This window comes from Chanos chanos, chromosome 10 (genome assembly GCF_902362185.1).
Source record: "Chanos chanos chromosome 10, fChaCha1.1, whole genome shotgun sequence".
NCBI classification, from domain to species: Eukaryota; Metazoa; Chordata; class Actinopteri; order Gonorynchiformes; family Chanidae; genus Chanos; species Chanos chanos.
This window is the reverse complement of record NC_044504.1, coordinates 28,470,902-28,497,120: the sequence shown is the minus strand read 5'-3', so window position 1 is coordinate 28,497,120 and position 26,219 is coordinate 28,470,902. Positions and strand designations below refer to the sequence as shown.

At 41.7% G+C, this 26,219-nt stretch overlaps 1 protein-coding gene across 1 annotated transcript; it reads right to left on the bottom strand.

Moving 5' to 3' along the window:
* tbc1d4 (TBC1 domain family, member 4) lies at positions 1 to 26,217 on the bottom strand. The gene is made up of 20 exons (XM_030786278.1): positions 25,822 to 26,217; positions 18,607 to 19,212; positions 17,563 to 17,652; positions 17,021 to 17,125; positions 16,036 to 16,168; positions 15,857 to 15,948; positions 15,649 to 15,759; positions 14,939 to 15,061; positions 12,920 to 12,979; positions 10,941 to 11,149; positions 9,877 to 10,029; positions 6,784 to 6,926; positions 6,256 to 6,468; positions 4,766 to 4,927; positions 4,213 to 4,371; positions 3,440 to 3,684; positions 2,157 to 2,316; positions 1,717 to 1,886; positions 1,136 to 1,312; positions 1 to 279 (listed from the first exon to the last, which is right to left on the bottom strand). The coding sequence occupies exons 1-20, from the start codon at positions 26,215 to 26,217 to the stop codon at positions 49 to 51; spliced, it is 3,738 nt and encodes a 1,245-aa protein (XP_030642138.1). The 3' UTR covers positions 1 to 48.
* Between the last annotated feature and the right edge of the window lie 2 nt (positions 26,218 to 26,219).

Below are 26,219 nucleotides of genomic sequence, written 5' to 3'. Positions count from 1 at the left end.
TCCATACCGGAAGTACAACCTCCAACATTTGGACATTTTTTTTACACATCATGGTTTCTTGCCCGCCGTTTTGCTTTTGCCATTAGTTCCCGTCTTCAGCTGGGTCATCTCCACGTCGGCCACGGCGTCGGCCGGGAGGCAGCTTCGCATGCGCTCGATGGTCCTCTGATACGACGCCTTCTCCTGCTCCAGCGAGCGAATCAGATGCTTCATCTTACTCTCTCGTGACAGAAAACTCTCAACGCTGGTCTCCAGGCTCTGGATCTTTACCCGAGCAGCCTGCAGGGGACGCGCAAAAAACACAAGAAGCTCTCAAAAAAATACACACACACACACACATCATGGTACTATCTTCACACAATTTAACAGGACTCAGCGGGGGTTTTTAGTTATGATTTAGCCCATGCTCTAACATAATAATCTAACACTCATAATAATAAAGGAGTCTGAACCGGTACATTAGTCGAGCACAACGTAAGCAGTAAAGACGAGTCACAGAAAAGGGATACTGAAAAGACAAACTCTTTTCTTATATTTAGTTCTGAATACTGAATTATTGGGCTACAGCTCATGATCAGTACCACAATCTTCCTCAAAATTACGAGAAAACTCCAACTCACACAGCAAGAGCTGGAGACCAAAAAAAAAAAAAATCACAATGCATCCAATCTCTCAGACGCTAGTTCCTCCAGACTTAACCAATAGACAGATGTGGACAATATTTTTCAAAGACAGTATGAAATGAACTGGAAGCGCTTATATTACCCTGAGCCAAGAAAACTTCTGAATTTCTTGGCATTGATATCTGTATACTGTAGACACTCTCTGAATGATCAACTTACTGACTGTGCTTTGCTGCCACCTACTTGCAAAAAGTAGAACTGCCGGCCATTAAAACATTTCAACATGCTCCATACCTCCAGCGTGAACACACACACACGCACGCACGCACGCACACACACACGCACGCACACACGCAATTCAATAAGTCATGCTCTTCTTGACTAGATTATGCATTGAATCAGGTGTCCCCATACTGAGAAGCATTCATGGGATGGAGCTATGGTTAAAAAGTCCAATATTCCCTAAAATAAATCGCATACATATATATACACATACAAAAAGAAACACATACCTGTAATTTCTCAAGAAGATCCATGTTCTGTTTTTTGAGCTGAGCATTGGACTTCTCTAGTTTTTCCAACCTATCAGAATCTTCAGACACAAGAGGAGTGTCAACCATCTCATCCTGCAGGACGTGGTACTCAACCTCATACGCATGGAGTTGCTTTGAGATGTCCATCTCCATAACCTGACAACATTTACCAAAGTCAGTTTCAAACTGTATCAAGACACAAGAATCTGGGACACGCGATGAGGTTCAAGGAAAACTATGTCATGTGAGATCAGAAGATGAGAACTATAGTCATATGATATGCAAAAACACACATGGAAGGACTTTGCAAACATGAACAGTTTTCGGTTAAGAGGCCTGAAACAAGCAGCCACACAGTACTATGCCACGTTGCTGATTTCCTACTTTAAAGACTTCAAAGCCATGTCAGCATTGTTTGACCAGTGCATTGTTGACAGGGTGTGGTTCTCTCTCTCACTCTCTCTCTGACATGGTTTTCTCTTTCCAGACATAAAGTGGATTCAAATTCATTCGTTGAACTCTTTCTCTCTCACACACACACACAGTCAGATGTACTGTACCTTAGAGATGGTCTGCTCCATCTGGCTCTGGGTGAGAGTGGGGATGGTGGTCTTAAGGTAGTCCACAATACTCTCAAAGCTGTCACACTCTAATATTTCTCCTTCATGACTACTCAGCAGACACAATGCCACCTTAAATATCACCTCTGTGCCCTGGATGAATAGGAGGTCTGCCACACAGGGCATACACACACACACACACACACACACACACACACACACACACACACACAACAGAAAACATACATACGTAAGTCCAAAAAACCCCCACACTGTCAGGTGTACTTACTACACTGTAGTTACATAAAATCCCCATTTACTTACGAAACTCAATTCAAATTCAAACCAAATTAAAAAAAAAGACACACACACACACACACACACACACACACCCTAAGCTCACAAACATCACTGCCTTTCTAGAACTGTGGAAACCCTACCGAAGATACGGGCGACAAAGCCGAGGGGGAACTGCGAAGCGTAGAGCGTGAGGAACCAGGGCGCGGCATACAGGCTGGGCGAGATCTCGTGCTCCTCCAGGTGGTTGTACAGCGTGCGATGATAGTCGTGCAGCAGACGAGACAGTTGGTACATCTGGATCTGCGGGAGAACGTTCACCAAGAAAAAGGCTCGGTCAAGCGGCACAGACTTTGGACGGACGGACCGACGGACAGAAACGGCTGTGATTGTCTCAAGCGGTCAAGACTAGACTGCTACAGCAACTGCAGCGCTGGAGGATTAAACATTAGCCTTTGCCCTCTGAAGAACAACAGGGCAGAAACAGCTGAGGGGAGCAATGCTAATAGAGGGAACAGCTCTGGAAGTTTGAACAAGAGGTGGGGATGGGAGTTGTTTAACTGTGAGAATGTGTGTGTGTGTGATGTGTGTGTGTGTGTGTGTATGTGTCTTTGCGTGTGTGTGTGTGTGTAGTCTCTTTAAGTGTCTTATTTACTTTAGTCTGTTCAAAGCACAGCTGTGAGACATACCAGTAAAGGGAGGCTTCATAGAGCTCAAAATAACCTGTGTAACATGAAGTCTAGTGTTTTTTAAAAATGATTGGGGTTAAATCTATTGTGTTACATCCAACCCTGAGATTGAGATATGCCATGAGGTTATTCATAACAGGTAAGAAATTCATCAGGAAAATCTCACAGACAAAATCAGTAACATGTCTTAAGGTGGACACAATCTCTAAAAATCTTTAACCGATCTAACTCTTCGCCTCCGGGACAACAGGCGAAAACACATCTTCTCCCATTTAATGTTTAAAGGTCTCATCTCTGTGTAACCAAGTTTGTTTATCATTCCAAATCACCATTACAAAAACCAGAGCACCCGCTTTTGACCTACTGCCTTTTTTAGAGTACACACTAGTATGTTTGAGATACTGGTATAGTGTTACAAAAACACTTAAGATGTTCTGGAAAACTGTGATAACTTTCACAACAATTCCATAAATGTGCAGCACAGAGGCTACACCTCCTCTGCGTGTGTCAACATTGTTACCCTGAGTTTTTCTACTGTTTATAACAATCACTTGGTAATTACATATAGCGTACATGTGTAAGTTTACTGTAACAAAGTGGTTACGGATAGAATTTACTTCTACAGACATTAGAAACAGCAAATAAAGAACATTTCGGTTCCAAAATACAACCCTGATGTTTCTAATCCAAAATAAGTCTTCTACAGAGAAACCTGAGAATGACACACACAAACATACCTGTAATGAAATCATGTCGGGTCGGTATTGTCGACGGAAGCCTAGCTCATACATGAGGAATTTGAGTGTGTCGAAGGCCTGCTCCTCACTCATGTGCAGCAGCAAGACTCCGGCCACGAAGCTGATGCCCTGACAGTAGCCCACCTCTGTGTCCAGCAGTGAGTAGGCCTTCAGTAGGTTATACAGGGACAGCTGGCCGGCACCCAACTGGGCACTGAAGTACTGGTGTGTGGGAAAGGTCCGGCCTGCGAGGAAGCGGTAAGCCACAAACACAGAAAGACACGGAGAGAAATACTTAAGCACACACACAAAAAAAATAGTTTTTAGTTCTACTAAGGAAAGATTAAGAACAAATTACAAAAGATATTGCAAACATGTCGATGAATTGCTTTTCAGAAGTCAGTGTCTTAGCGGTTTGGTCCCTTTTTAGCATTGTCACAGAAAGCACTGAACATCATGTACATGAAACAGTCAAGTCTTTTCTCTTTCTATATGCAGCCAAGCACAGCCAAATCAGCAAGTATTACTTCTTTGAGAAGAGATGCCAACTGCTTTATAATGGCACAACAGGATCTTCAGTTGAGTTCCCTGACCGAACTGACCTACTCACATACATATATGCATCAAACAGTAGGTACATTCTAACCCACAACAGCTGTTCTGGGTACTGTGGGTTTTTTGTGGGTTTTCATGGTTATGGATAAAAAAAAAAAAAGGAAAAGGGGTACACGGGTCTGATCTGAGGTCAGCACTTTGCGCTCCTAGATACAGACCTAGGTCTACGAGGATGGCGTGCTGCTGTGCTGTAAGCTGTTTGAGAAGGTCCTGGTAGGGCGTGTCTGGAGCCTGCTGTCTGGACGGAAGCCGGTGACGCAAACGATGCTGCTGAGAAAGAAGCAGCCAGATCTCACCACGTCTGCTTTTAGGGACACCTAATGTATGACACAGGACACATTAGACAAACGCATACACTCAACACAGTTAGTCACATACTTAACACTGACAGCGTACTCATTTTTAGGGTAGTTAACGTCCAGGTTAAGGGTGCCAAAATAAATATCTGAAGGATATAAGATAGTATTTTTTGTGCATTAGAACAAGTATGTGGTAAGGGAAATAAGAGATCAAGGCTACACTGGGGCAAACCAAAACAGCAGGAAAAGAACATTTAAATGCATAAGAAATTAAAAGTGAGATTTTTGTTTCCAGTCACTTTGACTGAAAATGTTTGAAGTGGTAACTGATGTATACTAATATATTTCATTTGATTTGATTTGTGTTGTAGGCTTGGCGTAGCTTCGGATGAGGAGCTGTTCCTATTCTCACCCTGGCAGAGAGCATTGAGAATTTCCTCTTTGTCCCACTGAGCCATTGTCCTGCAGGGCACACTCAGCTTCTTCTCCCAGAAGGCCTGGATGTCCTTGGAGCACTGGCCAACTTCCTGGTAATCCAACTTCATCTTCCGGATGTGTAGCTCATCCCGACTGGCTGTGGATATGCAGGAGAGCAACATCAGACCTTGGTGTGATTTGAGATCAGTTTAGATAACACTGTAATAATGGTTCACTAAGGGAAAAGGGTTAGGAAAAGCTGATGCTAGATCAGTAGAGCTAAACGATATCTGGAGAGTAGTCAAAGTGATGAGTCATTGTGTCGGCTGACTCTCACCACTACGGCGAAAAAAGCAGTCACAGCCTAGTCTCCATGGTAACTAATAAGACTGAATTCACAGCAGGGGTGTCACACTTTAGTTTTTGTTGTTCAAGGCTCAGTGAGGACGTACTGCACCATTTTAAGCCAGAGTCCTATAAAATCAATGAGCCGGGCAAAAGAAATGGCTCTATTGACCTCTTGAGATTCACTATGCAACAAGGTAATCATTATGCTTTCAAGACCAACCAGCCCCCAGGATGGTCGAGAAACTGCGCCCAAAAAAAAAAAAACGACAAAATATAGGGAGTGAAAGTGCAGCTACAGGCTGGCTAGGCTCCCTGATTATCTTGTTTGTTTACTTTTTGTTTTTGCTGCTGTTGGCAAGTGATTAAGAAGAGGGGAAAAAAAAAGCTTAATAAAAATGTGCTAATGATCTGTTGTTGTTTTTCCAACTTCACTCATTGTAAAGCGTGGTGTCAGAGACGGATAATAATGGCTTAGTTGCGGACATTACCGACTGCTCATTTAAAACACTTCACTTAAGCCCTTCTTCACTATTTACACTAAACAAATATTAATAATTAATCCATTGCTGGATCAGAGAAAAACAGACAAACAAATTGACAAAAAAAAAAGAGAGATCATGCCATAGAAGTCTCTCTTAAAACAAAATACTTTGACTAAACACAATTTAACCAACAGAGGGCAACATTTTTACAAAATTACTGTTTGCTGTAACTGAAACGCCCCTTTCAATATTAATTGCTCACCCTGTTCGTGTGACAACACTGAAAGTACTGAAACCCTTGACTGTACAATTAAACAAAAAACCACTCGGAAGTGATCACGATAAAAAATACATTCTTTACGACAGAGGGCACAACTTTTTAACCTAAATATAGCTCTGTTCTCAAATCTCAAAAAAAAGGACAAGTGTAACTGACTCTAAAAATACATCCAAGGATGAAACAGTGGCTGAGATGGGCAAAAGTAGGTGATCCCATTTCAAACTTGTACACCTGTAGAAACAGCGCAGAAGCAAAGCACTACAATGACTACAATCAGTCAGAGCCCAGCAGCTAGGATGTGAGGATAAAGAGTGTAAACTGTCATCTTGTTTGCGTATTTCTCTGAGAAAAGCAGACAGAAAGAGAGAGACCAACCCTCCAGACGCTGGTTCTCTTTTTCCATGCGGATCAGTAGGATCTGCTGGTGGATGGCTTTCTTCCACAACGCCCTGTAGTCGGCTGGAGTGCGATGGCCGGTCCTTTCCCCACTTGGGGGCTGTTCAGAGGGCAGGAGGCTGAGGAGGGGATCCTGGCCCTGGTCGAAGGCACGAGGGGAGAGAGGCAAGAGCTCGCGTCCATCCATGTGGTCTGAAAACAGCCACACAACATCACTTAAAACAAATTTAGAGAGAAAACGTGAAGAGGAAAAAGCGGTTTGTGGAGTTTAGCTTCGTTCTTGGAGGGTTTGTGTGATAAGAGAACAAGAGGCTTGGTTTCTCAAACACTAAATATGGGCCTTGAAAAAAAAAAAACAGTAACACATTAGAGCAAAGGGAATGGCTTTAGATCTACCCTGAAAGAAAAACTGTAGACTGTAAATAAAAACTAGGACATGGCACAAGTTGTGTCTTTCCACATATGTGTGTGTGTGTGTGTGTGTGTGTTCAGTAATGTTGTACTAACCCTGATGTTGCATAGATGCTTTGTTCATAGGCGAGGCAACCCTAAGAAAGATCTTCTGACGCCAAGAGATTCTGCGTGGAGTCACGGCAGACAAAGAGTCGTTGCTGCACCCCGAGAAAGTCCGCTTTCTGCCCTCTCCATTACTGAACGGCACACGCAGGAATACACACGCACACACACAACAGTCAGTTAACAGATAGCGTCTACAAGTCGATGAATCAGCATATGCTTTCAGCACTTCTTTCATTTACAGTTTATTCATAGAGTAGTCTAATGTCATCACTGTGGTCAAATCGTGGATACTTCTGAGCTGTCAATGTGAAAGAATCAACAGTTGATACGTGGCTTATCTGTGTTACACATAACTTCATTTACTGGTGGGGTTAACTATATCTGCTGGTTAACTGTTTTCTTCTTAAGTCAAACCCACATAACACAAACTAAAGCAATATTTTTATCCTAATGCAACCTAAAGTAGTGGTGCGATTATTAGAATTATTAGAAGAAACAAGACACAGCATTGCTCATGTAGATACATGCATAAATCCTGTGAGGAGAAGGTTAAGGTTAGGCTAGGGAAGCTGGTTAGGATATTTATAAGCGCATGGTCTGTCGCTCTTACAGTAGCTTAACCACACGACTTAGAGACTCTGCAAACAAACTCAGGACAAAGAGGTAGTGAATGAAAGATACAGAAAAAATAAAGGACTCCACAACCACCCATGCAGGAATATATCTAAACACACATTTTAATAGTGAATGGGATTTCAGAACTCAAATGTACTTTTCAACTGAAGTCTCAATGTAAAATTCAGCCGCTCATATGCTCGGGGGAAATAAAAATCAAACCGCTCAACTTCAAATGCACACCCTTGAGAATCAATCAACGGATATTCTAATTAAGGAAACAACGGAGGGTTAATTAACACATGCATGACCAAAGCAGACGCTTCAGTACACATACCATTTTCTTTCACATTTACAGAGGTACTGCTGAGGACAGACAAGCAAGTCCACCTCACTAAACCCCCATACAAGCATAGCTTTAAAAATGTGTCCATGCTGTAGAGGAGACACTCAAACAGCCCAGGTTCAGACATGTATTCTGAACTTATGTGGGTTTTGCAATGCTTTGGAGCCTTCAGTTGGAGGTTATTGTAGTCTGACAGAGAAAAAACATTCAACGGAACACAGAGAAAAATATCTCCCTAGCCAATCTTAGTAAATCCCAAACCAAGGTCAAGGACCACTCTTGTATGGGAGACGGAAATTCGAGGCTTTCAGCCCTGTGATCAAGAAAGCTCTCGGATGTTCTGTTGTGCAATCTTTCAAAATTTAATGCTACGCCAGTTTTCAAATGTTACCACAATGAGCAGACAGTTTAGGAACACATTAGGAATACATTTAGAAGAACAAATGAAAAGAATCAGAAAAAAGGCCTTTTAATACCAGGAGGCCATTTTGATTTGTGTGGACTTAGATTAGAATGAAGTCAAGCAATGCTACACTAAGTGCTGAAATTTCTGGAAAAGGTCATTTTCTCAAAGGGGGCGTCTCTGTATCCTTCCCATTCTAGCACGATGCCCCATGGCAACCCATGATTGTATCCTTCTCAAGGACATGGGAAAGGGCACTCCTAATTACACTGAACTGCAGGTAACCTTTCCTATCCTTTATTACAACAGCCAACTGAATACTGGTGAGAAGCCAGGGTGTTGTGATGACAAGTGAATGTATTTATTCTGTGAATTATAAAATCCAAACACTGCATTCCTAAGTATTATGTTTCCACATTATCTTCCATACACCTGTGTTAGAAATTCTCGTTGCTAATGTAGTACTGACTTCAAGCATTTTATTACTTATATGTTACATGACCAAATGTGAGTCATAATGATTGTCAATCTTTTTGACATTTCCTTAATGTGAGGTCTAGGAGTTTGATATAAGAAATAACAACAGTGGAGAACGGTCTGTAACTTCTGGAACTTAGTTGAAGAACAATGAATCTTGCAGACTTTCGGATATTCTTAAAGCCCATGTTAAGCATGTTCAGGCCACAGAGCACTCATTATTCAGTACATCTTCAGGAAGACCTGGTACATGGCGTGAAGTGGAACACTAAGCCCTTCAGTTACTTTGGTCATTACAGACAACAATATATCCCAGGACATTTTTATGTTTCATCAATGAAAATGACTAAAAATCTCATTTCAGTTTTTCAGTTCAGATTATCTGTACACAGTCTAACCACCAATACACAAGCCAACCTGGATAAACACAACAATTTTATGACAGCTGATAATTTACTTATTACATCTAAGACACGCAAGAGAGCTGGCAATACTCTCTCTCCATTGTGTGAGATGCGTATTATAAACATGGTGCACTGTTTGTCATAAAGTAAATCTATGGTGAGTAACTGAGAATAAACTTTTGAAAGAGCATGCACATTTCAGCTTGTAAGGGGATAAAATGAGTAAAAGATACAGTTTTACATTACAAAATTAGTTATTTTCAATAAATGCACCAAAATTTGTCTTACTATTACAAAAGAATTTAACTTGGCAAAAAAGATAATCACTTGGGTATATGCAAAAATAACAGTGAAAAAACCTGCATGTTAGTCTTTAGCATCTAGTTCCAGTTAGTTTGCTGGTCGTGAAATTAGTGAAAAGTAGGGAGCCATACTTGTAAAGAGACATAAACACTCCACTGATGAGAATTAACAGGTGTAACAGACTATTAGCTGACACTTAGTCACATTATTTAGTGAGGAAAGACACATCAGTAGCATGCAGTCCGAGATAGAGAGGCTCTGAGGGTGCTGTTTTAGACAGTTTCAGCAGACGCTAACAAGTAGTCCAGCAAGGAGTAAGATAACAAAAGAAAAAGGCAGCTAGAGCGAAAAACAGTTCTTTCCCATTGAGGGAGATGATGAAGCACAGATTTAAGACATTTGAGGCAACGGGTAGGACAGACACAGAAAATTATTGCTGCCAGCCCAGCGATGCCCCATACAAGGCTGACAATTCTGAGTGGTTCTGACCCAAGTGGGGGGGTAGTGGAATTTGAGACCACCCCCCCTCTCACCTCTTAAGGGTCCCGCTGTCTGGGAGGGAGGCCAACGAGCTGAATGAGCCCTGGTAAATACTTTTCAGGAAAGTGGGAGCTGAGAAGGAGGAGGGAAGGCTGAAGGAGGAGTCGCACTCAGAGAGGCTGCGCGTTCTGGAGATGCCGTCAGGGCTGGGGGGAGCCAAAACATAACAGGGCTCACAACAAACGCACGGCACAAGGGCAAAGCCTAAACACGCGGCTGTGTGCAGCTAAGTTAAGGCTAATGACAATGTTCAGGAGTGTTTACAGGGGGTGACTGTAAAGTTTGAATGTGATGGACAGCGCTAACAAGTCCAACAAGGAGATTTAATAGAACTCTTTTGTATGAGAGTCACATTCGGATGGAGTACTTAATTTAAACAGGTTGTCCCTAATGGCTTTTAGTTTCTGTCTTATTTACACGGGTAGACATTTAGTTCATGTGGTTACCTATCACTGATATAAAAGAGTATCGTCTGCCGTGTGTGGCATTGCCAAAGGGGAAGTAACATGTATGCACACAACATGAAAGTGTGCCTCGAATCTGCACTGTATTAACACCATCAGCCTGTAGTTCTTGAAGCATTTCCCCCCATCTCTCATTTACAAGAAGACCTGTGTACCTAAAATTCAAGAACATGAATTCATTGACAGAATCAGGAGAATATTAAAAGGAATGTCTTGCTTTACAGCTCTGGTGGATTTGGTTGCACTCAAGTACTCTTTCAAGTTAGTATTCAGCTCAGCAATACAGAACAACATGCTTCAAAACTTACACTGTTAGCAATGTTAGCATACATGCTAACAATAAAATTACAATATTTGTATCGTTCATTATTGTTCCCAAAACTATGGCAATCTTCCTCTTTTGAAGCCATGTTAGCAGGTCTCTGACTTCATGCAGCCAAAGAGAACTGTGTCATGTTTAAGCTGACATTCATTTTGGACAAGAGATCTCCGACAGATGTCCAGCTCCTAAAAGGCTGACTGGCTCCACAAATTCACAAACGTCATCCAGATATTGTCCAGTCACATACAGACAGGCAGGACAGATGTGTTACCTGCTTTGGAGTAGTTCTGGGGCCACAGACTGCTGTCTGCGCACAGGAGCTCTGGAGGTCTGTGTGGATGGAACGTCAGTGAAAGAGATCCTCTTCTTGATTGGTGGATGGCTAAAGGTGTGAGCACGGCGACGGAATTGTGGGGCATCAGGGTCGTCGTCAAGGAAATGAGGTGTACCAGGAGGGGAATCCTCAGGAGAGTTGTCCTGCTGGGGAGAGCGAAAATGTAAGAGGAAGCAACCCAAATCCTAAACAGGAACTTCTTGGTTAATTCGAGAACCCAGTACCACAGGGCTGAGGTCATTAAAACTGCTACTGACAAATAGCACACTGAGCAATAGTACATTTTTCAATGTATATTTAAATCGAAAACTTCTCTTTTATATTAACAAGCTTCTTTTTTTTTCCCCAGATAACAGCACACACTCAGAACTACATAACACGTGAAACACAAGGTCAGGGATGCAAGAGTGCAAGGAATCCACAACAATCTAAAAACTAAAATCATACAAACCGTGTTTGTCAACAACGAATTTGTTTGCCAATATACATGACCTCCAACTCATTCAAACTCTCCACTCACCTGCAAGAGTCTGACTAAGTCCACACTAAAGCCCAGATTTAACGGAGAAATGGCTCGACTCCGGGCAGCGTGACTGCACACTCGTGGTCTCTGATCTATTGTATGCTAAACGGGTATGTCCTGTGACTCTAGGCATTGTGTGTGCACACACACAATACACAAACGCTTACATCCACACACACACACACACACACACACACACACAAACATAACTGTTGGAGGAGGATATCTGAACACAACAGAAGACCTGGACATGTTTATAGAGCAGGGCATAGGAAAACCCTCTCTCCCTCTCTCTTGCTCTTTTCCTCTCTCAGTGCAGCACACTGCTTCCTGGCCTGCACAGCATATCCTGAACCCATGCTCTCATCTCCCAATAATCAGTGCCAGGAAACCAGCAGCAGCTGCAAAACACCCCCCCTGTACTGCGAGCTCTCAAGGCTGAACTGTGAAGAACAAATCATCATTATCTGAACCAATATGTACTGCAAACACAGCATTGTACTGTTGTTCTTCACACTCTAATGCAGGAGACAGGCACGTTTGTGTTTGTTTAACTCTTAAAAATAAGGAAATGAAGTGGCTTACTCCACTCTGTCATCAAAGTCAGATGATAAAGAATCGGTTAATAATTGCCGGCTCTTTTTTATACACATGCCATTGGCTCTGGGTAGAAACGGGCAGATTATCGTCCAATAACAAGTCTAGGTTGCTGAATAATCAAGCTTTGAACACATCCAAAATATCAGAAAAATTCCATTTCAAAATGTGTTGAAATCAGTGCAGTAACAAGTAACAAAAAATTCCCTTTGTCTGCCAGTCTGGTGAAACTGCAATTTAACACCTGGAGGGGCAAGAAATACCAGTTCAGGCTCTGTGGAGCTGATGCATGAACGAGCCCTGTCACACAGCGTAACATAATAGTAACAGTAAAAGTGTTTCAACACGGAGCAAAACAGGTTCACATTCACAGCTGTACCCGGGCCATGTGAGGTCACGAGAGGGCAAACTGAAGTGAAGGGTCTCACAATGATTTGCTAGCCGCGTCAGTGAGGTCCTGTACTCCTGGGGATCTCCATCACAACCCCAACTCAAATTCCACATGAGGGTGACAGACATACTCTACCAAGAGAGCTCTTTGGGCCAGACCGACAGGTCAGCAAGCTGCTAGCCGCTTGTGTTTGCTTTAGGAGCCATTTGACACCATGGAAAGACATATGCTGAGAAAGATTCTTGGTAGTGGAGAATATATCTCCCTGAAAGTGAACAGTGAGTAAGTGTTAGTTCCTGGTATTCTCCTGATACTTTTTGAGAAAAAGGGGGTGTGGGCAGGAAAGAGAGAGAGAGAGAGAGAGAGAGAGAGAGAGAGAGAGAGAATGGGTAGATGAATACTCACTCGTTCAAAACTGCTCATGCTTCCCATGCTACCCAGTCGTCCTCGCATACGACTTGCTCCCTAGACATGAGAGATGGCTGAGGTTAGAATCACCATTCTACCAGAATCAAGGGATTAATGTATCTTAGGCTCCTGTAAGTTAATTAGTCAATATGCATTTATGAGTTAGTGCTGTGTATTGTTGTTAAATGTTAGAAATGTTAAGACTGGCATAAATATCAGAACCTGTGATCTTAGACATGACTGAAGTCCATAAGTCCATGATGATGTATACCCTGGCGCTCATATAACGTTCATGAACATGTGTATACATGTGTCTTAAGTGTGAGTGTGAGTATGTCTGTGTGTGTGTGTGTGCTCATGTGTGAAATGCCTTCAGAAAATATTCATTTTTTCCACATGGTTTTTGTGTTATAAATTTAATTCAGAATGGATTAAACAGACATTTTTTGCTATCATTCATTACACAACACCCCATAATCTAAAAGTGAAAACACATTTTTAGGAATTTTTGCAAGGTTCTTAAAAATAAAAAGCTGAAATCTCTCGATCACATAAGTATTCAGACACTCTACTAGGACACTCCAAATTGAGTTCAGATGTATCCTATTTTCTTCTAATCATCCTTGAGATATTCTACTGCACTTGATTAAAGATCGCATGTGGCAACTTCACTTACATTGATATTCACATTGGAGATGATTTACAAAGGTGTATATCTGTCTATGTAAGGTCCCAGAGTTCACGGTGCATGGCAGAGTAAAAACTAAGCCATCAAGAGCTCCAAGACAGGATTGTGCCAATGCATATAGATCTGGTAAAGGGAATTAAAAAAATTCCCAATGCTCTGAATGTTCCCAGGAGCATACTGGCCTACACTGTTGTCAAATGGAAGATGTTTGGGACCATCAAGACTCTTCCTAGAGCCGGCCATCCAGCCAAGTACTTAGGCAAGAGGGCCTGGGTCAGGGAGGAGACAAAGAACCCAGTGACCCAGTGTACAGATGGGAGAACCTGCCAGAAGGACAACCATCTATGCAGCACTCCAGCCATCAAGATTCTATGGTAGAATGGCTAAAGAGAAACCACTAATAAGTGGACATATGACAGCCCGTCTGGAGTTTGCCACACTTGAAGGACTCTAGAAGCACAAGGAAAAAGATTCTCTGCTCAGACGACACAAAAATTGAATCCTCTGGCTTGAAAGTCAAGCTCCATGTCTGTTGAAAACTAGGTGTCATTTATCACATAGCTAATACCATCCCTAAGGTGAAGCATGGTGGTTGCGTTTGCATCATCCTGTGGGGATGCTTCTCAGCGGCAGGGCCTGGGGTGCTGCTTGGGATTGAGGGAAAGGTGGACGGAGCCAAACACAGAGAGGTCCTTAAAGAAAAACTGCTCTACATAACCTTGTATAAGGGTAAAAAATTCACCTTTCAGCATGACAGCCTGAAGCACACATCCAAGACAACATTGGAGAGGTTTCCAAATTTAATTTCTAATACATTTTCAAAATTTTCCAAATACGCGTTTTCATTTTGTCATTATGTGTGTTGATTTATGTAACATTTGAGTTAAGTTGATAACACAAAAATATGCTGAAAAAGTTAAGGGGTCTGAATACTTTCTCAAGGCACATGCACACACACCCAAACATGCACACGCACACGCACGCACAAACATGCACACGCACACGCACACACACACACACCCCCATACATACACACACGCACACACACAGAAAGCTAAGTCATGTTTAAGAAAGCACTGTGAAGATAGATCATTCGAACAGCAGGGTGAACTGAGCCACATTCACAAAAGCAGTTGGTAAACACATCCTTATCTGGCTTTATCCACACACATACTGGGTTTTTGAGATATTGCTTTGTGAGCAAAGGGACAGATGGTACACTTCTCAAATAATACTGCAGCCACAGACAAAGGTATTATTTGGAAGGACAGAAATGGGTCAGTTCAAATCCCTTTAACAATGAGAGACAAACAAGGCCTTTCACATACCCGTGAGAAGATATTCTCCAGGGAGTTGGTCAAGGAGGTACGCGCTTTGTTCTTTAGCACGTCCAGTTTGAAGCGCCCACCTGTGGAAGAGGAGTCTGAGGTCGCAGAGGTAGCAGGGGCATTCTGTTAAAGGATTGAAGGCAGAGAAAAAACTGTTCGCGAGACAACTAAAATGATCATTCACGTAATCTCCCTGAGGGGAAATGTTCTACAGTTCGACAGTTCCATTTGTGGCACATTACATGAAACATTGTGCTGATTATTATACATTGCATTTCAAAGCCTAATAAATAAAATCGCCAGTGTCCCTAAACCTCCCTGCAATTAAACGGTGAACATTACTATGCAATGAGAGTGATGAAGAAACTTTGGTGAAAGAATGTCTTTTAGGCTAAAGGGTAGACTTTGGTCTAATTGAAAAACACTATATTTGGTACAGTCTCAGAGCGTTCCCATTTTTATCTGTCACTCCAGAGGAGAAAGTTGGCAGTCAGACAGTTTTCCCTGAGGTAAAGTTCTCAGAAAATGGATAAGTATCTTAATGCCGTACCACAGGAGAGAGCAGCCTTATCATTTGTTTCAACAATACACAACGTTTCAGGTCTGTTAAGTCTACAGTGTCACCTCTGCTGTGGCGGGGGAGCATGCAGCAGGATACAGAAGGGCCAAGTATGTATGTGTGTGTGTGTATATGTGTGTGTGTTTGTTACCTGAGGGGCTTCTCCAATATGGGCATGGGTTTTCTGCTTAGACTCACACAGTTGTCTGAGGTGCAATATGACTAACTCATTCTCTTCTTGGTCAGAACTGGGTTTCATCCTCTATAAAAATCACAAATTCCAAACCAGTTAATACAACAAAAATTTCACTTATTCCTTTGTAAGCATGTTCATGGTTCTACGTGTGTAATCCCTGTACCTGTACACGCTCAAAAATATCTGCTTGTTCGTTGTCACTCAGTTGAGAGAGATATTTCTGAATGGCTATTTTTGCCCTCGGAGGGTACAGACCTGGAGCAAGAGAGACATCGATTTTACTTGTGCAGTTTACAGTTTATGTCGGTGAAAAGGGAAATTTAGCTAAAGAGGAGAATGTACCTTCAATCCTCTCACAGAGCTTGTGCAAGTCATGCATTGGACAGGCTTCACACAGTTTGATGGGGGTTTTAGAGCTCTGGAGAGCTGCAGCTGTACTGAAAGCCTGCTTCATGGTGAGCATTACCTCATCGACCTGAGAGGAAGAGAGAGAGAGAGAGAGAGAGAGAGAGGGAGGGGGAGAGAGAGAGAGAGAGAGAGAGAGAGAGAGAGAGAGAGAGAGAGAGAGAGAGAGTGAGAGTGAGAGTGAGAGTGAGAGAGGAAGAGAGAGAGAGAGAGAGAGAGAGAGAGAGAGAGAGAGAGGAGAGACAGCCAAAGAGATTGAGAGTGATGGAGGGAGATCATTCTTGACAACTTCATTAGAACGGTTTGTGCTCACGTGCTCTGAATCCCAGGTTCCTATGTTATCTATGATGTTAGACAAAGAACAATAGGAGGATAGATACTATGCCAAATGATGAGTCTTCCTTGAGTTTATTAACTAGAGATCATGTGTATGTTGTCACAGGATGTTGTGACATGCAGCTAATCTCACTATACCAAAATGCTGTGAGGACATTAGGGTAATATAATCACATGGAGTGTTCACTAACTGCAGGGCATAATGTTTTTATTCATAGCAAGAGAAATCTTGCAGGATATGCTAGAGTGCTGCTATACATACAGGACACCTCAAAGCAAACCATAACCTTCAAGAAACTCTCATTACTATGAAAGTAACCAAATTAACGGAAATGTCTGAAATCTACAAATGTTTCACTTTTCTGGAATACTTATTCACAGTCTCAATAACATTAATGCAATGTCTACAATATTTATCTAATTAAATGTATTGGTGTGACTAGTATATCAAAGGTTATGTTTGCATTACAACTACGGCAGTAGCATTGTTCCTCCTCTATGCTATGATAAATAATGCATTACAGGCGTGAGACCATGTGACATAGGGTGGGGAGGGGAGAGGAGAGGAGAACACTGAGAAACTTACTAGAGACTCACTCGCACACTGGAACACGTAACACACGTACTGACTGGGCCCAGACTCTGCGGTTTCACGACAGATGAAGCCAAAGTGATCTGTTTGTTTTACACCCTACTTGGGAACAGACAGCACTGTTTAATGTAAAGCAAAGCAAAAAGACAATAAATAAACACACCATGCAGAGAAAGGTGACTCAACCCAGAAAAACATTTTCCCTTGAAAGCAAATCACACAGCCTCCTAACAAACAAATTCCTTCTTAAAAGCAGAATCTATCAAGTGGAAAATAGGATCAACATGGAAATGTTCTGAAAAGGTTCCAGGGCACTGAAAAAAAAAGTATAGTTTGAATCCTTTTTTGACAGATATTCAAGCATGCACGACCATGCATGGCTGATTTCAGTCTTCATTACGATCACTTCACTAGAAACCATTATTGTCTTGAAAAGCTTAGGCTATGAGAGTGTCATGACACTGAGACAAGGAGAAAGATCAATTTAAATGTAAACAGACCCAGGTCAAACATAGTAAATCCAGCACAAAACAGACCTGAGAACAGGAGGAGATGTCTTTGAAATTCTTCTCGAGAACCACTGTCTTGCTGTCAGGGCTAATGACGTTTACTTCAAACCGTCCAACCTACAGGAGAAAAAGCAGCTAATTGCCAATGTGACCTTCAGATCCCTCACAAAGGTGAAATCCCCAATAGATATGAAAAGAAGCCAACAAAGTCTGATGGAAACTGTCCAGTGTCATTGCTCACTGCTATTTCTAGAGCTGTTTCAATCTTCAAAAACATGGATTCATATCACTAAGCTTAGAGGTCACACACACACACACACACACACGCAGATGTGCGCATACACGTGCACGCACACACGCTCATAAGCACGCACACATAGACACAATTCATCAAAGGAACCGACTGAAAGTATTGTTACAGAGTTTTTCTGTTCCAGTCTCTTTAAAGACAATTACTCAGGGTGGTCATCTGACTAATGGCTCTCTGACTGCTCCACTGACCCATGTGCTCATTTCCTACTGTGAGTACAGGACTGATTACTAGACCTGTGCGGGCATAATGCATTTCTGCTCTAGACCAAAACATGAAGCAGACCTATTTTGCCAGTGACAGCATCTCAGCATTACAGTGATTTATAAGGCCCATGACTAAAATCAGAGATGCCAAGCTAAGGCAAGGATTGAATAACAAACAGTGTTGATTGCTACTGCAGACTAACAAACTTGTATGCATGTCTAACCTGCTACTGCTACAGCTACCACTTCAAGATCATGGTTATGAAGATTGACGACTTAAAAATCTTAAATTGCAATCACCGAAGACCTGATTTATCGCTCCGAGTGCAGTATTTATTTATTTTTTCTGAAGCAGTAACATAGCAGCTGAATGGCAGCTACTGCACGTGAACCGTGTCATTGCTTCTGCACATTATTTGTCTTGTGCATAAGTTGTACCAACATGGTTTTGCCTTTGAACTTGAGAATTATAATTCATAGCAAAACAGACACTATGGGACATTAGCAAGCCTTGTCCTTTTATTATCATGGTGATTTTCATTTGAACTGGTGTACCTGGAACAACATGGTGCGGTTCTTGTCAGCGTCAGAGGGCTGTACGTTATTGGGGGCGCTAGAGTGCCTTCTGCGGACGGGCCCCATGCTGGCCGCCTCCCTGGGCCTCCTTTGCAGGCTGCCTGCCAGACTGCTGCAGCGTGTGCGGAACTCCTGCTGCTCCTCGAACCCCGAGTCCTCCAAGATACATTCAGGGAAAGTCCCACGAAGGCCTCCCATGCTCGGACTGCTATTCGGGTTAATCTTCTCGTTGCCCGAATCCAACGGCACATCCGATGGCCCAGTCTGGGTCTCTGCAGCTTCATTCAGAGAAGCACTCAGGGGGTCTTCGCCGATTATGAAATCCACGGGGGTCTCTGTGGAACCACGCTGGCCATTGAGGAGGCGTAGACGCTTGCGTTCCACCTCGTGCTGACGGAACTTATCGATACAATCGTCGATTAGGGTGGAAGGTGCTTTCTTGTGGTTAACTGTCACCTTGCCACAGTACAGCACCTCAAACTTCTGGGAGTTGTAGAAGGATTCATCACTGTCTTGTTTGGGTCTACTGTCCTCCTTTAGGGCTGCCTTGGAAACTTGTCTGATGCTGCTGATTACCTCTGGCACCTGGAGGCAAAGAGTACAGGGTTACACTTTGTGTAACAACCAAATTAGCGCAAATAAAACCCTGATTTAAGTTCTTGGTGCCTTCTAGGCTACATTAAACAATTTTTAATATCAACCAAAAATTTCTAAGATGAAACAACAAAACTGCACTCTCCAAGCTGTAACATACCATAGCTACAGAATTAAGCAATCTCAAATCAATAATATACCAGATACATCTCAGTTACAAAACAGTATGGCACAAACCGTCACGATATCTTCAACAATGTTAAACAAGGGCCACATCTAAGTGCTGTGCAATGTGACACTCACTTATTGATCCCTGAAAACAACAACACGAAATCTGATCTACTGTAGATTTTTGCTCCTCTAACTTGTTCTAGGCTATAGTTCTAAACTAACACAAACATCTTCAAATGCATCAGATTACCATAAATCATGATGTTTACAATTTACAACAGCTACAATAGGGTATAATCAAAAGCAAGGTAAAAAGCAGTAATAATGACATCTTCAAAGCCACAGAGGACACTAAGGGTGACCATGTTGGCTTCTAAAGGTTTGAAAAATTTTTACCCAAGAGGATTGAGTGTGACAAACAGGGATACACTAAACAAAACTGATCTGCATGAACATGACAGGTCTTGCTGTTTGAACACAAACAGTGTGTGACATATTCAGGCCAGGAGCCAGGGTGCAGTTCAGGTCTTTAAAAAAAAAAAAAAGGCAACACTGCAATACAGCACCAGAGACACGAAGGCACCAGAGCAACTCGAAGACAGATGGGATGGAGGTGTGACATCTAGGTTCCTCATTTATTTCTTCTCAGTTGGTTGTGTGCAAACTTCTCTCCTTCTCTTAAGCGGTCAAGTGAATAATGTGAAGGTAACGGAGCGATACTGAATCAAAGTTGAAATATGTTGCTTCAACACAGTGGCTGCATGGTGGGCGTAGTCCCTGCCAACACATTTTACAAGAGTGAATAAAACCCAGTGAAAGATCACTGGTCATTGGCAGTGGTCATTTTCCATTGTTTTTAATTCACTGACTTGTAACAGAAACGATGAATGCATATAGGGTGGAAAGGATCCGTGAGAGGAAGCACTCAATCAGTAGCCAATTCAATCACCTCCTCTCTAAATCTCTCAGATATAACATTTATGCGGCAATAGCAGCAAAACACTAGCTCTTTTAACTACACACTGTTCCAAACCAAGGTCAAATGGATTACTTGTTCAAGGGTGCAATGGAAAGTAAAACAAACTCAACTCTATGTTTCTAGCACACTCATGTATTTAACTATGATAAATATGTCAAAGGGCTTGCTTGACAAATACGAAAAAAGTGCATTTTATTTGTTTATTGGCAAAGCACTTACTACCATTTCACTTTGAAAATGTTGTAAATCAGAATACATACCATTGTCAAATGGCTTAAAATATACAAAAAGCATATGAAAGGACTGACACAAATTTTGGCCGAATGAACAAAAACACGGCCTATATTATATAGTTTGAGGATGCTGTTATTTAGTATGGGATAGGTACACATCTCAACCATATTATTTCACTTTATTCAGATGTACCAGTTTTTAAGTCCCTTCAGGAGTTCACAGTGTGGGAACAGAGCATACAAAAACTTCTCTCATGGGATATTTATGGAAAATCACACTCTAGCAGAGGGGAAACAAAAAAAACCCTCTCGAGATCCTGCACAGAAGAAAATACAGTCATGTCACTCCACTCATAAAGAACTGACTTGTAACACTGAGAAAAAGGGTGTGGCCACTTGTTTGTAACTGGCAGCAGCATATTTCTGAGGAACACTTGAAGATTTCCAGCAAATCTCTAACGCAGAGCCGGACAAAAAAAAAAAAAAAAAAACCCACACACACACACACACACACAGTGTTTTTACAATCAGGGTAATATAAAGTTTCCAAGCACTGTCCTGTCACAGAATCGCATGTGTTCTATTTAACCTTCCAAACAAAAAGGTACAAATCATGCCAACCACATGTCCCCATTCAGAAAACCTACAACATATATACTAAGCTGCACACAACCTCTAGCCTATAGAGCTTTAACTTTAAAGATGGCACATGAGGGTTGCTTTAAAGGTCTGCAGAGAGAGGATGGTATCACTGTCAGCCTCTAAATGCATAAACCATGGGTATAACTCACACAACTTTATCTTCAACCATTCTCCTTGTGCTAAAAGTAGAAGGTCTTAAACCTTTAAAACAAAGTGAATTATTTATCAGAAGAGTAATGGCACACCACTATTTAAACCGATGAATTATTTGAAGTAAACTCAATACATTAGCCTGGCAATGACCCAGAGCAAGACGTACGAGACATAAGGTTCAACAGTGCCCTGAGGGAACTTCTGTTCTGGGTTTCACCACACTTCATTCTCATGATCCCCATTCTCTTCTGTCTCAATCAGTGCTAAGAGCAGCTGGACTTGTAACAAAATGGCAGTTGTTTTATTGGGCAAAATCTGAATGAGACAGAGTTTCTGTGATCCCTGCTTGACACTGTTCAACCTGTTTAGGCAACTGGTTTTTATAGTTATAACAGTTTCAACGTGTGAAATTTTGTACCAGGTGAATATAAAACGTTATGGCCAGCAATTGCCCTATATGTCTGTCACATGTATCAATTGCTGGTCGTGTCTGTGGTTTCTGACAAGAGTTGCGGTTAGGGTTGGTGGATTCCTGGGAGTTTTGATGAGCAACAAGTTTCAGCATATGTGGCTCCAAAAGAGACAGAAATGTGCTGAGGGCAAAGTACTATCAAGCATTTTAAGAGGAAGATAAACTTAAACTTACATTACAGTGGTAACTAAGAGACTGGGTCCAGACTATATAAACAAAAATGACACTCGGCATTGGAGCTCAATATTGTAGCTGACTGACTGTACCTAGAGAAAAGGTAAATTTAAAACAAACAATTTTCCTCTTCTTTTTCAGCGACCTAAAAATAACATGAGAATTGTGTAGTTTGGGTGAGTCGTAGAATTGCAAAACGTCCATTGTCTACACAAAGTCATGCCTTGTCATTTCCATGCAGTCGGCGAATACATGAGAAATGCTTCTATGGTAAAACGTGATAAGGGTATTTGCGATGCAGAAAAGCAAACCTGGCCTCAGGTAAAACGTAAAGTGAGCCAAATTAAAGGCGGTGTTATTTCAAATTTATTTGAAAGCAGGCAGAACAAGTGAAGAATCAATCCCCTGCATGAACCAAAATGCCTGGATTTGTGAGTTAAATGTGGTTATGACCTCATCATTTGCTGCAAATCATCTACAGTTCAGTTATTTCACAGGAGATTACACGTGATTACCATAGAGGTTCTTTTTCTCTGGGAATAAAAATCCATTCTTTCACGCAACTGTTACAAGAAGATTCATCAAAATCACACTGCCTGACACCTGAAAGTGCATAGCTCAATAGCTGAATCTCCTTTCATTTTATCCTGAGCAAGAGAATTGCATAACAAGCTCATAAGAGAACAAGTATTTATTTTTTTTATTTCTGAGATTCATGCAATTTTTCCCGACAAAACACGCTTACATCTGATCTCAGTGTTATACTGATTTTTAACAGGTTTTCAATGTTATATAAATAAACACAAAATCCTCTTTTTTCAGTGCTGCAAAGACACATACAAATGGTCACAAAGACTTGGAGAAATTTTACAAATCAGTGAATACTGGGACACTGAGGACCATAGTGCTTGACGTATAAGAATTTCTGAACTGGTCAGTCCAAACAGGAAAGGCACTTGTTACCAAGGCACAAATAGAAAAGAGAATAGAAAGGGAAGTGAGTGAAAGGTAACTGGGTCGGCCTGAGACTTTTATTCAACCTGTTTGCCAGTCATTGTTGTTGTCTGAATGACCACAACCCCATGCTCAAGACTGCAGCATGAAGAGATTCACTGAGTTTTTGGAAACCAAATGAAATCCAACAGAAACTGCATTTTAAAAGCAGTTAAACTGTAGTTAAAGCTATGCCTATGCAACCAAAGAAATTAGGCTCTTTTCCACCACCATGAACGCGCAAAACATTTACAGAGGTTGTGTGAAAACTCTTATGACACTACCTAAGCCGCATTTACACTTGCTTTTGCTCATTAAAAAAAAAAAAAACATTCATTACCCCAAACTTCTAAAATACCACGCAGAGTTTCAAGGTAAAAGACCATAAACGCATGTTCTTGCAGCATCAGCAGGGAAAACCTCGCTGTAGAATTGCATCTTTTGACTTATGACTTGGTCGCACGCATCATTGGGTTCTCTGTGAAAGTCCCCAAACTATAATCACACAAGTGTAGCAAAGTGAATTCCATGTTAAGGGTCACCATCCGACTGTGACACGGCTTGCCATGAAAAAAATACATCACCTTCTATTTATGGATTCCTGGCACTCGGAGTGATTCCAGCATCAGTGGGGAGTTGCTGAGTACAAAGCCATACCAAGCTGTTGTGGCTGGGAGGTGGTTGACCATGTTGCTCCAGAAACCTCCATACAACATCTGCACTGAGCAGACCACTAATATGCTTGAGGCCCTGACTAGCCAAACATACTTTAGGAAAAGAGAGGGTATAGGAGTACTGACGATATTTCCCTTGAGGCTTATGTTTCCCATAAACCAAGACTATTTATACTTCAAAAATCCATTCTGCACAAAGCTATAATTACAGCATACATTCCATTTCAGGTTTCATAGATCTATTTGTCGCATCTAGCCTAAATATTGTTTAAAAAAAAAAAAAAAAAAAAAGGTCAAGATTAATTTTCATTGATCTTGAGGCAATTTAACCAGCATAGTACTAAATCTAAACGCAGGACTGCAGACAGGCTGGTTACGTCCCTTCTTAAAAAAAAAAAAAAATCATCCGACAACACCTGAAAATATTAATAACGTAATCTAATCACAGCTCAGATAACATCTATAATCTTAAATCTGCTAACTACACATTTACCTGCTTAACTTTTCTATTTCAATCAAACAACGCTGCTTCCAAAGTGTCTTTCTAAATATAGACCACATTATAGCAACGTCTGATCCTAACCATTTCAGACTACAGTTTCAAACCATAATGGACCCGAGGCATGATTGGGCATAATTCCAAGTAAATCTTTTTTTCACATCACTGCAATTCAAAATTCGTTTCTTGAAGGTTACTCTTTGAACAAAGGCATTCAGCATGCTAAACGGAGACAGAGAAAGAGTGAAATAAGAGGAGAAATTCCTCATGGTCCATCTGGCACGTGTTGCCATCAAGCCAGTTTTTCTTGCATAACGACAACATGCAAGAGAGAGCAAGACAGAGAGTTGCTGGTGTTGCTTTTGGAGTGCTCTGTGCACCCGCCACCCTCCACCAACATGTTTCTCTGTTGCACATGCTCAGTCACCGGCAGGCTCAGTTTGCCAATGAATAAACACAGCTTAAGCTTTCACACACACTGGCAGTAGCTGACAAAGACAGTTGAGAGAGATGTAGATCAAGGCCCAATTGACCCCCACGACCTTGTTTTTCAAATTTCAACCAAAGCGTCCTTTAATTTCTTGAAATGTCATTGTTAATGATTCTGTACTACTTTCCGCATAAAACGATGAACTTTGACTAAATGGCAGCATCTGTGGACTTACACAGTGTGGTTCTTTGAATACGTAAAATGTCAGGAGGGTATACTGATAAAACACTTCTCTTCCTCAAGGATTCTATTTCCAGACCTTTCAAACCCTTGTCCTACTTTAATGTAGAGAGTGACATTTCTGTTAGTCTTTACCACTCTAAAAATACACACTAATTACAAAGTAATTATGAATTCTACAGAGAGGTTATACTGTGCCTGAGTAGTAATTTCTATAAATTACACAGCTGTTGAGACGCTCCACTACCTGCCCCTACCCTCCTTAACCCCCCCCCCCAGACAGACAGAAAAAGAATCCATGTCTCTTCATCAGTTATAATAATCTTTTCAGCATTTGAGACTTCAAGGGTTTGTTTTAAACAGTAATACCATGAGCAGCTCAGAATTCATAAATCCAATTCCGAGACGAGAAGCATGGTCATTCTTGGAGCAGGGTGAGGCGGTGAGACATAACATGCGTCGAGTTATAATCGATATCTGCAGATATGGTTAGTGGGAGCATAGGAGTAGCGCCGTCCCTTTGGCATGGGCTTCATACAGACATGCAAACGTAACCATATCCAGGAAAATGTTATTTTCAAAAGCAGTTTGTTTTGCAAGGGTTTATTGTTTGTCATATCTCATAAGTCCCTCGAATCAGCGGGGGGAGGGGCGGTGACCTGAACTGAGTCTGTGTCCTGGGCTGTAAAATTAATATCAGGGTGTCTCGTTCAACGCAGCAGTGACCTAAATATCTGTGTTTGCGTTGTTGACAAACAACTGATACGCATCCAAAATGGACTGGAGTGCGATATTTTGGTTTATGCAAACGTAAAACACAAAGAACACCTGAAAATAATAACTGCGTACTAATGAACACTACAGAAGCGTAACTGAAAAGTTACCCAAGTGGGACATTCGTATGTTAGAGCGTGGTAGCATAACTCTGCAGGTTACATACCTGGTTTGGGTCACACGCCTTGAACACATGGCATGCCATTTCAGATTCGGGATCTTCAGGCTGGTTCCTGATCAGATAGGCAAAATATGTGAGGTCATGACTGTTGTGGATGAACCGTGATATGAACTGCGCTTTGTGTTCGAAAATGAAGACGGAGGCATTGCTGCTGTTCGCGGGGACACAGCGGATGAGAGGAGGTATAAGTAACAGCTGAACTTCTCTGGCCTGCGCGGGACCACTTTCATTCTTCTCACTTTTTCTGCGAATCTCCGCAACAAGCCACGGCAGCATCGGCAGTGTTGTCCGCCTGTCTAAGGAGGACCATCCCATGTACCAAAGTGAAAATTTTTTATCTGGCTTTGGAGGATTATTCCCTTTGTCATTGTGACCCTCCATCT